The following is a 13,223-nucleotide window of genomic DNA, read 5'->3' on the forward strand; positions in this document are numbered from 1 at the left end:
AGACAGACAATGGATAACTTCCTCCTCTGAGCAAAGAGCTGAGGATTTAACACAACTCCTCTCATGGCAGGACATCTTTCTGTGGCTCATTTGTCCAGAGACCTCTCTCTCCCTCTCCCCACGGGCTGTTGGGCAGAGAAGCTGCTGTGCCCAGGTGTAGGTAGTCTTCCTCTTAACCTGAACTGTGGCACAGGTGGTTTAAGCTTTGGTAGAGCAAGGAGCTGTGGAAAATGTCTGGAGATAGATGTGTCCATCCTCTGCCCCTCTGGTGGTTGGCATAAGCAAAGCACTAATGTCCCAAGCTTTGTTCTTGCAGTGGGAAAGCAAGTCTGCTCTCAAAAAGGAATGTTAAGAAGACTGATTCAGGGAAAAGTGATGGTGCCAACTATGAGATGCCAGGATCTCCTGAAGACGTGGAGAAAAACCAGAAGATCCTTCAGTGGATCATAGAAGGAGAGAAGGAGATCAGCAGGCATAAGAAAACAAACCATGGGTAAGGGCTGGTGGAGCAAGGGATAACCACACTCTTGAGTTGCATCTCCTGCACAGGGGAGATGTGTCAGCAGGCTGCCTTCCTCCCAGACATCCTGGGAAGGCAAGAACCCACCACACAAGGGTTTAGACCCTTAGGAGACTGAGGATCACTCAGGAGCTATGAGGGCTGTTGTTTCTGAAGATAACTCATGGCCATGGCAGGAGGTTGCAGCCCCAGGGGTATCTTAGAAATTGCTGCTGTGGTTCCAAGGTGGATAACGTGGCACATGGTGGGCAGGGGAGGGCATCCTGGGGGAGAATGCCACAAAAGATCGAGCTGCCTTTTCCTGAGTTTATTTTTGTGTATGGGATTGATGGGAGCACTCACACTTATCTGTGGGGTTTGTTTCAGGGTTGGGCTGCTCACCCTGATGTCTCAGGACTTGCTCAAAATCTTCTTTAGATTTTGATGTTGCACTCCTCTGCCTTGAAAGCCGTGCTGTGAGGAGCTTCCCAGTGGTGCCTGTGTCCATCTGGGAATGACTGTGTGCCTGTGCAGAGCATCTCAGTGCTCCATGTAAAACCTTTGTGTTTGTGTGTAGCTCTTCAGGTGCTAAGAAGCAGCTGTCCCACGACATGGGCCGGCCCCTCTCCATCGAGCGACCTGTGACAGTGCACCCGTGGGTCAGTGCCCAGCTCCGAAACGTCGTCCAGCCTTCTCACCCCTTCATCCAAGACCCTACCATGCCACCCAACCCAGCCCCCAACCCTCTCACCCAGCTCGAGGAAGCTCGCAGGAGGTTGGAGGAGGAGGAAAAAAGGGCTGGGAAACTCCCCCTTAAGCAAAGGTATGACGATATGGTCTGGTTGTGTGTGGGAGGGCTGGGAGCAACTGCTCTGAGGGATGTCCCTGTCCTCTGCTCTGAGGGATGTCCTTGTCCTCTACTCTGAGGGATGTCTGTGTCCTTTGCTCTGGTCTCCAGCATGCAGAGAGGTCAGATAAATCTGCCTTGGTCCCTCTGACATGGTGGTGCAAATTCCAAAACCCACCCTGAGGCTGCGGGCTTGTGATCTATGGATGGAAAGGCTGGAAATGCTCCTGGCAGGGAGGGAAGGGGCTGGGCACAGGGAGCACGTCTAGAAGGGGCATGGCTGGAGAGCTCTCTCTCGTGGTGCTCACTTGCTCTCCACTCATTCACAGTCACACAGTGACTTCAGAGCTTGGTGCAGGAGCAGAATTCATCAGGATGCAGCAGAATTAAGTGCAGAAAACAAATCTGTCTTTGCTCTTTATCTCCATCTCACACAAGCTTCCAGCAAAGGCCGCTGGTGGCCTCTGGATGAGAGCTCTGCACTGGAGCCCTCCTACAGCAGCTCTGACTCTGTGTGGCCATATCCAAGTCACTGCATCTTTCTGTGACTCAGCTTAATGGCTGTTGCAGAGCTCATTTTCCTGCTCTGTGTTATCTTTCAGGGGACATCATTTGCAAGGCACATGGAGCTCTCTGGTGAAAAGCGTTTTGGAAGTGCTAGATAATTACTGTTAACAGCTAAAAGCACTTTGTCCATTAAAAACCTTTCACAGCTCTCCAGCTGTCCTCTGAAAACTTGAGGTCTGACTCGAACAAACACAAATGTAATTTTAAAAATAAGCTCTTAATTGACAGGCTCCAGTTATTTTCGCTTGCAGTGACCACGTAGCAGATTTCTGTGTATTCATGTCAGAACACTGATTGAAAGCCAGGTAATTAGAGGGCTTTCCCAAGCCAGGTTAAGCCAAGTTCATGTGATCTACCTTTCAGCGTGTGTAATTGGATAGGGTTCATTAGTAGAGTCATTTATAGTTGTACTAAATTCATGCACCTTCCCCAGAAATGTCTGTACACACTTTGAAAACAGCAGCCTGGGCTATGCAATTAATATTCTGTATTCTGACAATATTCTGACAATAATTTGGCCTGTATTTTAAGAATGGCTTACAGAGGAAGCCCATGGTGTGTGGTCAGTGCCAGGCCTGCCAGCAGCAGGATGGGCTGAGCAGTCTCAGTGCTAGGCTGCTCTGCTTCCTCTGCCTCTCCATGAGGTCTGGCTCTTCTCCCAGTGATGCAGGGATCTCCCAGCCTGGAAAACCAGAGAGACAGTCACCAGTGGGGATCTGCTTATGAAAAGTAGATGTGCCTGTGTCCATTAGCAGGCAAAGATGGATGCAGTGTTCCCCAGGGAGCCAAAGATTGCTGGATGTTGAAATCTCTCTGCTGGATTTTGGTAGGATTGGGTGCTACAGCTGAAGCAATCTTGAGCTGGCAGTTTTTAAAAAGCTTCTGCTCTGGTTGCCCAGGAGCCTGCCTGGAAATAGATCCCACAGCTCAATAAGAACAAAGTTGAAAATGAGAGAGGAGCTCCCATGAAAACACCATTTATTTCAGTCGGGAGCTTTGAAGAGCTCTGGGAAATTGGAGCCAGTGTCCCAGGTTTGTCAATAGCCTTGGGGAAGCACAGAGAGGTGGAGGTGAGCCCAGAGGTGTCCTTGAGGCTCCAGTTGAGCTGGCTGTGGATGGAAAGCACTCTGTGCCAGCTTTCTACAGCCAGACTGGCCTTGCCAGCATGGTTATCCATCTCTCCAGCCACTCCCCTCTGGCACAGCCCTCCCAGCAGTGGCCTTCCCCACCAAACTGCCCAGTGCCAGCAGCCCTGCTCCCACCCCAGCACTGCCCCATGGTAAATCAATGAGGCACCTGCAGTGACTGTGCTGGGAATTGTAAATATTGTTCCAGAAAAAGCTTTTCTCTCCCTATTTCACAGCATTTGGAATGACCCTGATCTCTGAGATAGGAACCTGACTGCTGCTGGCAAGCAGCTCAGGATTGACCATCCAGTACTAATGACCTGCAGGTCCAGCAGCACACCAGTGCCCAGCATTGATGTCCCAGTGACCATCAGGTTTTTCCATGGACAGGCAGGTTTTGAGCTGTTCCCTGTAGCTCAGTCTCACATTTCACAGCTGGATTGAACTAATTAATACCAGCTCCTCAGAGAAATGATTTTTTGCAAGCAGGGAGAACATGTAGGATGAGATCACTTTGGAATTAATTGTGCTGGCCCAAGAGTGGAAGAGGAGCAGAGCTGGTGGCTGGGACACCCACTGAGGTAACATCTGCTGGGTGCATTTGGAGCTTTCCAAAGCTCTCCAGCCCCAGGATTGAGTTGGAGCAAGCTGGACACCTCTGCATCACAGCAAGGTTGGATTGTTGCTGCAAACCACCCTTGCGTTGCCTGTCCCAGCACTGGTGGGATGCACAGCTGCAGGTCAGCATTGGGATGCAGGTGCAGTGGGGGGGATGAGTGCTGCTGTTTCCCTACTGGGTGGTGTTTTGTGCTTGTGACAAACACAGCAGTGGGAGGTGATCTCAGAAGGGGCAGGGTGTGGTACCTGGCAGTGTTTCTGGGTCACACTGACACCCGGGAGATGGGTGCAGGTGGCAGATTTAATGAGGCAGGGCTCAGAGTCGGTCTGATGGCCTTTATATGCGAGCCAAGGTCTCAGGAGATCTCTTGGCAATGACGAAAGTGGAGACAGTTGTGTTGTTTCATTCTCCTGAGAGGAGCTCTTGGAAAATTACATTTTCAGTGATTCCATATTCATCAGCTCTGTTTCTGCCTGCTGGAGGTCTGTGGCTGCAGTTTGGGGTGTGTATGAGATCTGATGATAGAATTCAACAGGAAAATCTTCTCTTGGTACATTGGTGATAAAAGGAAGACTGGGGAAAATGTGGGCCCTGCTGGGAGGAAATGGAAGAGCTGGTTACCTGGGGTGTGCAGAAGGCTGAGGTACTCAATGGCTTTTTTGCTTTGGTCTTCACCAGTGAGTGCTCCAACCACAGCACCTGAGTCACAGACAAAGGCAGGGAGAAAAAGAATCACCCACAATAGGAGAAGTTTAGGTTTGAGACCATCTAAAGAGCCTGAAGATGCACAAGTCTGTGGGACCTGGTGAAATCCATCCACAGGGCCTGAGTGCACTGGTGGATGAAGTATCTCAACCACTAACCATCATATTTGAGAAGTCATGGCAGTCTGGATAAATTCCCACTGACTGGAAAAGGGAATGCTCAAAAAGAAAAACAGGAAGGCTTAGGGAACTAAAGACCAGTCAGTCTCCCCTCTTTGCCTGTCAAGATCACTTTTGGTCATCACTTCAGGCACCATTTTCAGGGCACATCTCACTGGAGCCAGGAGTGGCCTTTCAGGTGTGAAGTGCACAGCAGGAAGAAGGACACTCCCAGCCACTGGCACAGTCTCCCTCTTGTTTCTGCCACAGCAGAGCTCAGGGAGGTCCTGTCCTCTCCATCTCCCCAGGCAAAGGAGAACAGCAGCCCTGAGGAATCAGCTCTGCTCCTGCACCAGGTCCCCAGGCACACAGCAGCCCTCTCTTAGTCATGACTTGTCTCTAGCAGGATTAAGAGAAGCTTAGTGACTTTGAGGTTTTCCAAACCCCTTCAATTAACTTCTGGCTCACAGGACTCACAGAATTTGCCTGAATTTATGACCCATTTTTCCTTTAAATACCTCATATTTTTGTTTCCAAGGATGACTCAATTCCTTAATGTTTTCCCAGCTAAAGGGCATCCTGTATTTTGATACAGGGATGGGAGAGGCTGCAGGAGCTCTGCTGGCACTGGGAGCAGACCCTTGCCTCTCAGAATGCTGCATCTTCTCCAAAGGTCTCCCAGGCAGAGCAGGCACCCGGAAGATTGTTCACTTGAACTTTAGACCTCTCATGCCTGTAGGAAGAGGTGGAAAGGCTGTGTCTGGTGTTGGTTTGCAGTGCCAGTATTTATGTGGGCACACCATGAAAAGGTGCTCTGCCCGCCAGCCACTGTTTAAAGGTTAAGGTCAGAGTCATTTCCAAAACTGCGATTACCTCATGTGCTTGGCAGATTCTAAGGTTTTTACAGCAACTTTCCAGTCATGTAAATACAAAATCATCTTTTTTTATTCGGTGTGCTTTTAAAATATTTTTTTAAAGCTGCCAAATATGTTTTATGTGACTTTGAAAGGGAAGGCTGCCTCTGGCTCAGACCACGCATGCCAAGGTAGCAATTTGTGTAGGCTGCTCCAATGTTTGTGCAGTGTTTTCAGCACCCCAGATGAAAGGCTCTGCAGAAGGGCAAAGTACCCTGAGCTGAATTATTGTTGCTTTTGTCTGTCTCTGGAAATGAGCTGAGGGCTGGGCTGACAGTTCCAGTCTAGTGATGGCACCACATAGCTGAACCTGGTGTGTGGGCTGGAGGCAAAGATCAGACCAGGATTCTTAGAGCTGGGAAAACACAGGAGATGTAAACTCCTGAGGTTTTGGGGATGGCATGGACAGGACAGGCAGCAGAGGCCCCAGGACATGCCGTGCTGGGAGCTCCATCCCCTCAGACCTCCACGTGCTCTGGGAGAGGCGCCCAGGGGAGCTGTGGAGTGCAGGAACATCCTGACTGCAGAGGGGGGTACTGAAAAGCTGTGCTGGGCTCTTCTGGCCATGGTGGCAATATTCCCAAGCAGTCTGGGCACTGTCTGCATGATCATGCCCTGTGGGATGGTGCTCCAGCCCTGTGGGCTGGTGTGCACCAGGAGCATGGAGAGAGGGTGATGGTGATGATGGTGACCTGGCTCTGCTGCCTTGGCCTGGGGTGCTCTGCCAGTGACTCCCCAAACCATGCTGTGAGGAGGGCTGTGCCCTCTCAAAGCCTGGAGACAGCACAAAGGGGCTGAGTTAGAACCTCTGCCCTCCTTGTAGCTGTGTCCTGGCCTCGTTCAGCCTTTCCAAGTGCTCCTTGACCAATCCTGGTGTGTGCCTGTGTGCCAGGAGAGCTGCTGGTGGGAGCAGGCGATGCTCAGGGGCTGCTCTGCGTTTCCACCAGCCCGTCTGGGGGGTCCTGTCCTGCTCCTCTCACCCAGCAGCTACCCAGCAGGATGGCTCTGAGCCCCCTGGGCTGGCACTGAGCAGGTCCCTTGTGTCTGTGCACAGCAGGTTGAAGCCCCAGAAGAGGCCAGGCAGTGGCACATCCCAGCCCTGTGAGAACATCGTGGTGGCCTATTACTTCTGTGGGGAGCCCATCCCCTACCGCACCCTCGTCAAGGGCCGCGTGGTGACCCTGGGACAGTTCAAGGAGCTGCTGACCAAGAAAGGGAACTACAGGTAAGGGCTGCTCCCTGCCTGCAGCGAGCTGCCAGCAGCTGCTGGTGAGCCCTGGCAGATGGCACTGCCAGGACACAGCAGCATTGCCCCCACAAAGGGGAGGGTTGGTGGAGGTGGGTCAGGAGAGCTTCCTCAGGGCATGCTGTGCTGGGGATGTGGCAGCATGGCCAGGGCGCCTTGGCTCGTGAAGAGGCAGGTTAGCATGGGTGAGTGAGGTGGGGTTTTGTAGCAGAAATGTCCTGCATCATGGTTTGCACCTCCAACAGGAGCTGCTGAGCTGCCCTGTGGTTTCCTGGGCAGGTGCAGTCAGTGCTCAGTGATGTTGTGGGGACCCTCTAAATTGAGAGCTGTTCTTGCTCCTCTCCAAGTTCTCTTTGGTGAGGACAAGGAGGTTGGATCCTGCCAGAGTCCCAAAGCAGTCAGATGTGGGGCATGGAGCTCTCCAAGTTCCCACTTCCACATAGGAGCTGCTATGGGAAAGCCTGCCTAGAAATGCTTCACCAGCACAGGTGCCTCTGCCACTGCTTTTAGGAGATCTGTGAATGGGCTTGGATTCAGGGCTGCAGCTCCTGACCATGCTAACATGGATCCTGACCCCTTTTTGTGGTCACTGTTGAGGCCAGGGGCAGGAGTGTGGCCTCAGTTCTCTCCGTGTCTGGGGGAGTAGCTTCCTGTGTCCACAAGCTGAGAGCCATGGAAGGGCTGTACCCAGGTTTGGGGATCGTGGTGCCCTCTGACCACTCACCTGCTTTTTTTTCCCTTTCCCCTCTCCACATTCCTGTTTTTTTCAGGTATTACTTTAAGAAAGTGAGCGACGAGTTCGACTGTGGTGTGGTCTTTGAGGAGGTGCGGGAGGATGACACCATCCTGCCCATCTTCGAAGAGAAGATCATTGGGAAGGTGGAGAAGATTGATTAGGCTCCAGGGCAGTGAGGACAGGACTGTGAAGGACTCTGGGACCGGAGGAGAAGGCCTGGGGCTGGCGGTGGCGGTGCTGCTGCCACGGGCACCAGGCGAGCCCAGGGCAGAGGGCGGCAGCTCCGCTTCCCAGCACGGATCTGGGCAAGCTCCAGGATGCCCGTGGATGCCCTTTCACCCCACAAACCTGCCAGTGGGAGCCTGGGCTCCCTCTCCATACCGAATATAAGTGTAATGTAGCATTGTACAGTGCATTAGAAAGTGTAATATGACCTTGTTTACTAAAGCTGCATATTTTTGATATATTGTAATAAAAGGAAAATATTTCCAATGTCACAGTGCTCTTATGTAAATGTAAAACATACACAGGTACTGCAGAACTCACCCAAAGTGTACAGCCATTCATCAGACCCCGGCTGCCCCACAGTTTCCTGGCACTCTGCTCCATTTTCCCGGCATGGATGGCTCTGGAGCACCATGGGGTAGAGCTGCCCTCACCCCACCAGCGTGGAATGGGTGACCCTGCTCCAAAGGGGCTGTGAAGATCATTGAGCCATTTGGAAGGAGTCATCTGTGGCCTCCTTGGCAAGCTCAGCTGCTGGACATGGTAGGATGGGTGTTTTTTTCTCCTCCTGAGCTTCCTTGCAACCGAGTAAATCCCGGAGGGATAGAAGGGTCAGTGCCTGTCAGGACTGGGACTCTGCTCCACGGAGCAAGGACCAGCTCAGAGCCAGGGTGGCAGGCTGGGTGCTGGCATCCCAGAGCCTGCACACGCCTGTGTGTCCCTTGTGTCCCCGTGGAGAAGGGATTGCTTCCCAGGAGTGTGCTGCAGTTCTGCAGAGGGCTGGCTCCTGTATGCCCGGTGCAGACATGCCCAGATGCCTGGGCCAAGCTCCAGCTTTAGGCAGGGCCCTAATGGGGAGGGAGACATTAAAGCTGAAGACAAAATATGTCATTTATGAGTCCTGCATCTTTTGTCAGCTTTTGTGTGTCAGGGCAGGCAGCAGAAGGGCGCTGCACCAGGGGGTCGGTGATGCCAGTTTGTGGCTCATGCAGCCCTGGGAATCCTCCTGGGCTTACTCGGCTGCAAGGAAGCTGAGCTGTGCCGGTGCTCCCCCATCCTGCCCTTGCCCAGCCCAGGCCCCGCTGCTCCAGCGCAGCCACGGCTCTGTGCCAGCTCCTTTAGAGAGCCTTGCCCACCCACAGAAACGGGGGTGGCCCCAAAGCCCGGGGGATCCTGGGTGCCACTGGCCCTGCTCAGTGCCATTCCCAGCCCAGCAGGGGTGGAGCTACCGGGACCCCAGGGCACCGTGCCGGGACCGACTGCGCCTGTTGTACCTGTCACCGAGTGCCTTTCAAACACCCTTCTGGACTTGCCTAACACACTTCGTGAAGTCCAGCAAAATCTGCCAATGTTTTCAGCCCGGGAACAGTGTTACAAGGGATTTTACTCCTTGTTTTTTGAATTTCTGATGGTGGTGTGTCTGCTGAGGTTGTTGGCGTGCCCGGGATTTCCGTCTCCCCCTTTTTTTTCAGGGGGTCCCTGTAAATATGTACAGCGGCCGTGCAGCCCCGGCATTTCCTCTGCATTCTCATGTGCTGACTTGTACAATGATCTTTTCAAAGGTACTTGGATAAAATGAAATAAAATCCCACATCCCACTGCCTACTGCTTTTTTTCCTTCCCCGTGGAGCAGACCCAGGCCCTCAGCAGCCTCTGGGGTGGACAGAGGGTGGGGTAGGTCTGGCAAAGGGTCTGGGCACAGGGCGGGGCTGGGGCTGCTCTGGGCTCCCCGGAGGGGTGGCCGAGCACATCCTGGCCCCAGGGGACCAAAATGTTGCCCCTGAAGGAATGGCTCAGTGGAGAGGAGACTGTGCTGGAGTAGCCAGAGGCTACAAGCCAGGCTTAAGTGCTTAGAACCCCATGTTGCCTGCCTTGGCTGTGACAGCAACTACTGTGGATTCCCTGGGTCTGGTATGTGACCAAGGAGAGACCCCAGCTGATTCCCCATCGTCTGAACCCCACTAGTGCAGCACGAGGGCCAGCAGGGAGAGTTCCTTGGCCACCTGGTGCCATTGCAGGGTTGCCAGGATCAGTGCTATGGCACAGCTGCCTCGGGGGGACAGAGGCCCTGCTGTGTCCCCGAGACAGACACAGACCGGAGCCCACATTGTTTCCAGATGGTTTATAGCACATGCCTGAGTAGGACAGGGCTCACAATTCATCCCGGGATTCATCTGTCCGCGGCACACTCGGATCCTCCTTGCCTGTGCTGTTCCCAGGGGTCTTGGTCACCTGGAGAAGGCAGCAGTGAGGCATGGATGGACACACACTCCCTGCCTGACCCTGTCCCCATCCTGCAGGATCCACCTCCTTGCCCAGCAGGGGCTGGAGACATCCCTGGGCACGGACCTATCCCCTGACCTCACTCACCGGAGGCTCCTCAGGCAGTGTCCCCCCGTTTTCCAGGAACTTGGAGAAGGTCTCCACATCTCGGGTGCCCTTAAACTCAACCATCTGGAGCCATGGGAGCAGAGGGCACTCAGGGTGCCACCGTCCCCCAGATGCTGGTAACCCCACAAGTGCCCACACCTACCTTCCTGCCCGGCCCTGCAGGGAAGTAGTGCAGGGTGGGGTAGCCGTGGATGGTGATGTTCTCCAGCTCGTTGGCCGTGGAGTCCATCTCGGCGATGACGATGTCCTCGTGGTCCTTGTAGCGCTCGGCCAGCTCCTCCCAGGCGGCCGCCATGGCCTGGCAGTGGGGGCACCACGGCGCATCTGCGGGGTGGGGACGTTGGCAAGGGGGCTGTGACGGGGCTGAGCCCCATGGCAGAGCTCAGGGAGGGTCATGGGTGGCCCCAGCACTTACAGAACTTGACAAAGACGTTCTTGGCCTCATCAAATGCCACCTGCTCGAAGGTCTTCCCCACCAGGACTTTGACAGGCCGCGTGTCCCAGTCCTCGGGGGGCTCCGCACTCAGCAGGTGAGGCTGTGGGGGACAGTCAGGACAGCCACAGCCTGGGCTGAGCAGTGCCAGAGATCCATGGGGCACAGAGCAGGCTGAGGCAGGGGTATGTTCCTGTGCTGCCTTTTGGACCACGTTTTCCCCTCTGCTGCCATCCCAGCGCTGTGAGTCTCCACAGCAGCAGCCTCCTGCCCCGCTTGCCCATAACAATTCCCCAGATCCTCAAGCCTGGCAGCAGGAGTATCAGCAAACCGGTCCCTGGTGTTCACCACACAACCATTATCCTTAGGCTTCTGGGCCAACAGCCCATCTCTCAGCACAGGGCAGAACCCATCGGTGCTGGTGGCACCGTGCTGCACCCCTCACCTTCACCTTGCCGTCCAGCACTGCCTGGATGAAGGTGCGAATGGCTGAATCCGAGAAGTTGTCCTGCTCCATCTGGTACTTGCGGTTGTTCTCCATCTTGACCAGGCGCAGCGTGGGGGCATCAGCAGCGGTCATGCCAAAGAAGGGCAGGACATCTGCGCCGTGCCCGGTTACATCCACCACCACAAAGAGCACCTGAGCAGGGGACGGGGGACACTGAGGATGAGGAGTCCCAAAGCCACCCTCCATGTCCCTACCATGGGGCCACCTCACCTCACCCCGGAAGCCACCGGCAGCTGCCCTGAAGCCGTCCCGCAGTGACAGCTGCTCCGGTGACGACTTGTTGAGGAAGAGCAGCATGTGATGGGGGATCTTGGCACCAAAGATCTGGCTGGATGTCTGGGGAGGAGGAGGAGGAGGAGGATGAGGACAGGGCAACCATGGCCCTCCCAGGACAGTGACAGGGCAGGGGACGGGCTGTACCTCGTTGGTGAACTCCATCACCAGCTGCAGGCTGTGGACGCGGAGCAGCCTGGTGAGCTCGGCTGTGTCCAGCCCCCGTGCCGAGTCCACGGGGAAGTTTGTCTGTCTCTCATCAAACTGCCAGGGCAGGGGCGTGTGAGGGCTGAGGGGAGGACAGGACGACCCCACCACTCCCCTGCCACTCCCTCACCTTCTTGAACAGGCAGACGGTGTCAGCTGACAGCCCGTAGGCCTGGAAGAGCTCAGCTGCCTCTGCCACGCCGAATGTCGTGTCCACCATCTCGGCAGCCACCTCGAAGAACGCCTGGGCTGCCTCACCCTTCAGGTCCTGCACAGCCACCCATCAGTGCCACAGCCACAGCCATGGCCAGGGTCCAGCCCCGACCCGCCCCAGCCCACCTTGAAGAAGCCAACGACCACCAGGTCCTGGGAGTTGATGAAGGCAGCCATGGTGTCGGTGTCCTGCAGCAGCGTGGCGCTGGGGCCGGCCCGGCGCTGCATCCAGCGCACGATGCCCTGGCTGTCCATGCGGCCTGGCACATGGAGCAGGGCCCCGATGTCACCTGACACCCCTCTCCAGGCTGCCACCCCTCTCTGTGCCACCATCCTCAGCCACCCGCCACCAGCACCATGCTACTGTCATCACCTCATACATCACACTGTCACCTGTCCATTGTCACCATCAGAGCATTGCCACCCCCTCGCCATCGCCACCCTGTGAACCCTACAAGGACAGTGCCACCCTCCACCATCAGCCCCTGCCACCTGCCCCAGCCCTATGGCAGTGTCCCCCCTCGATGAGTGCCAGGGACACTGCAGGGTGCCCAGCCCTACCGGTGTATGCCAGGGGATGGGTGCGGTTGCCATCACGGAAGAGCTTGAGCGTGGGGTAGGAGGTGATGCCAAACTCAGTGGCCAGGGCTGTCTGTGCCGTGGCATCCACCTTGGCCAGCCGGGCTGGGCTGGACTCGTTCCTCAGCTCAGTGGCTGCCTGGGCAAAGGCGGGAGCCAGCTGCTGGCAGTGCCCACACCACGGCGCGTCTGCGGGTAGGGGACAGCATTGATAATGGGGACACGTGTGGGGACAGCCCAACGGCTGTATGAGCCCACTGGGCCACAGTTTGTGTCCCTGTCCCACACCCACAGCATGTGTCCCTGTCCTGTGTCCCACACCAGTGCTGTACACCCCTCACCCCATGCTCTGCCTGTGTCCCTGCTCCTTATCTGTCCCCACCTCATGCCCTGTCACATGGTCTGTGCTCTTGCCCCTCTGTCCCACAGCCCCTGCCCCTGCCCACCCCTCCTGTACCTGTGTCCGTGCACGTGTGTTCACACTCAGCCACAGCCAGTCCCCCCTGCCAACATTCCCTACCCCGCATTTGCCCCTGCCCGCACTGGGGGCACTCACAGAACTCCACCAGCAGCAGCTGGTGCTCACTCAGGGCTCGGGCAAAGTTGTGCTCATGGAGCACCAGGACATTGTCCTCCTCCTTGATCTCATCTGAGAGCACTTCATCCTCTTTCTTCTCCTTTTCCTCCTCTTCTATCACCTCTTCATCCTCATCCTCGCCCCCCAAAGCCGGGCCCAGCCAGGCCAGGGACAGCACCAGCAGCCAAACCAGCCGGGACCCGCAGCCGCGCATGGTGCCGGCGCTGAAGATGTTGTCCAGGGAGGAGGACGAAGATAAGGGACCTGGGGGCGGGTTGTGCCGGTCCCCTGGGGCTCGTGGCCCTCCGCTACTGGCTGCCCGGCCCCGCCGATAAGGCAGCGGGACCAGGTGGCTGTTTTCCAGTCGCTCGTCGCCGCAGGGAGACCTGGCCCCGCCAG

General features: G+C 55.7%; 2 protein-coding genes across 5 annotated transcripts in view; one reads left to right on the forward strand and one right to left on the reverse strand.

Moving 5' to 3' along the window:
* AXIN1 (axin 1) overlaps positions 1–9,245 on the forward strand; it is a 78,322-nt gene extending 69,077 nt beyond the window's left edge. For 3 of the 4 annotated variants that reach the window (XM_088174550.1, XM_088174549.1, XM_014890937.2), the window contains 4 exons: positions 317–493; positions 1,077–1,322; positions 6,491–6,661; positions 7,453–9,245. In XM_088174550.1, the coding sequence (XP_088030676.1) occupies positions 317–493; positions 1,077–1,322; positions 6,491–6,661; positions 7,453–7,579 (721 nt within the window). In that variant the 3' untranslated portion in view covers positions 7,580–9,245. The remainder of the gene's footprint in view (positions 1–316; positions 494–1,076; positions 1,323–6,490; positions 6,662–7,452) is intronic. The other variant, XM_014890940.2, reaches the window with a different exon arrangement.
* A 505-nt stretch (positions 9,246–9,750) lies between these two features.
* PDIA2 (protein disulfide isomerase family A member 2) lies at positions 9,751–13,164 on the reverse strand. The gene is made up of 11 exons (XM_014890989.2): positions 12,804–13,164; positions 12,230–12,436; positions 11,795–11,928; positions 11,586–11,723; positions 11,396–11,512; positions 11,186–11,311; positions 10,913–11,107; positions 10,450–10,570; positions 10,177–10,358; positions 10,014–10,097; positions 9,751–9,875 (listed from the first exon to the last, which is right to left on the reverse strand). The coding sequence occupies exons 1-11, from the start codon at positions 13,036–13,038 to the stop codon at positions 9,795–9,797; spliced, it is 1,620 nt and encodes a 539-aa protein (XP_014746475.2). The 5' UTR covers positions 13,039–13,164; the 3' UTR covers positions 9,751–9,794.
* Between the last annotated feature and the right edge of the window lie 59 nt (positions 13,165–13,223).

The sequence above is a fragment of the Sturnus vulgaris genome, chromosome 16 (genome assembly GCF_052056855.1).
Source record: "Sturnus vulgaris isolate bStuVul1 chromosome 16, bStuVul1.hap1, whole genome shotgun sequence".
NCBI lineage: Eukaryota > Metazoa > Chordata > Aves > Passeriformes > Sturnidae > Sturnus > Sturnus vulgaris.

Excerpts from the sequence above, each read along its gene's own strand:
- PDIA2 (XM_014890989.2), bottom strand. The coding sequence starts at position 13,038 with ATGCGCGGCTGCGGGTCCCGGCTGGTTTGGCTGCTGGTGCTGTCCCTG. Across the intron at positions 11,312-11,395 it reads TGATGGAGTTCACCAACGAG|ACATCCAGCCAGATCTTTGG; the intron begins GTACAGCCCGTC and ends CCTCCTCCCCAG. Across the intron at positions 9,876-10,013 it reads CACTGCCTGAGGAGCCTCCG|GTGACCAAGACCCCTGGGAA; the intron begins GTGAGTGAGGTC and ends TGCCTTCTCCAG.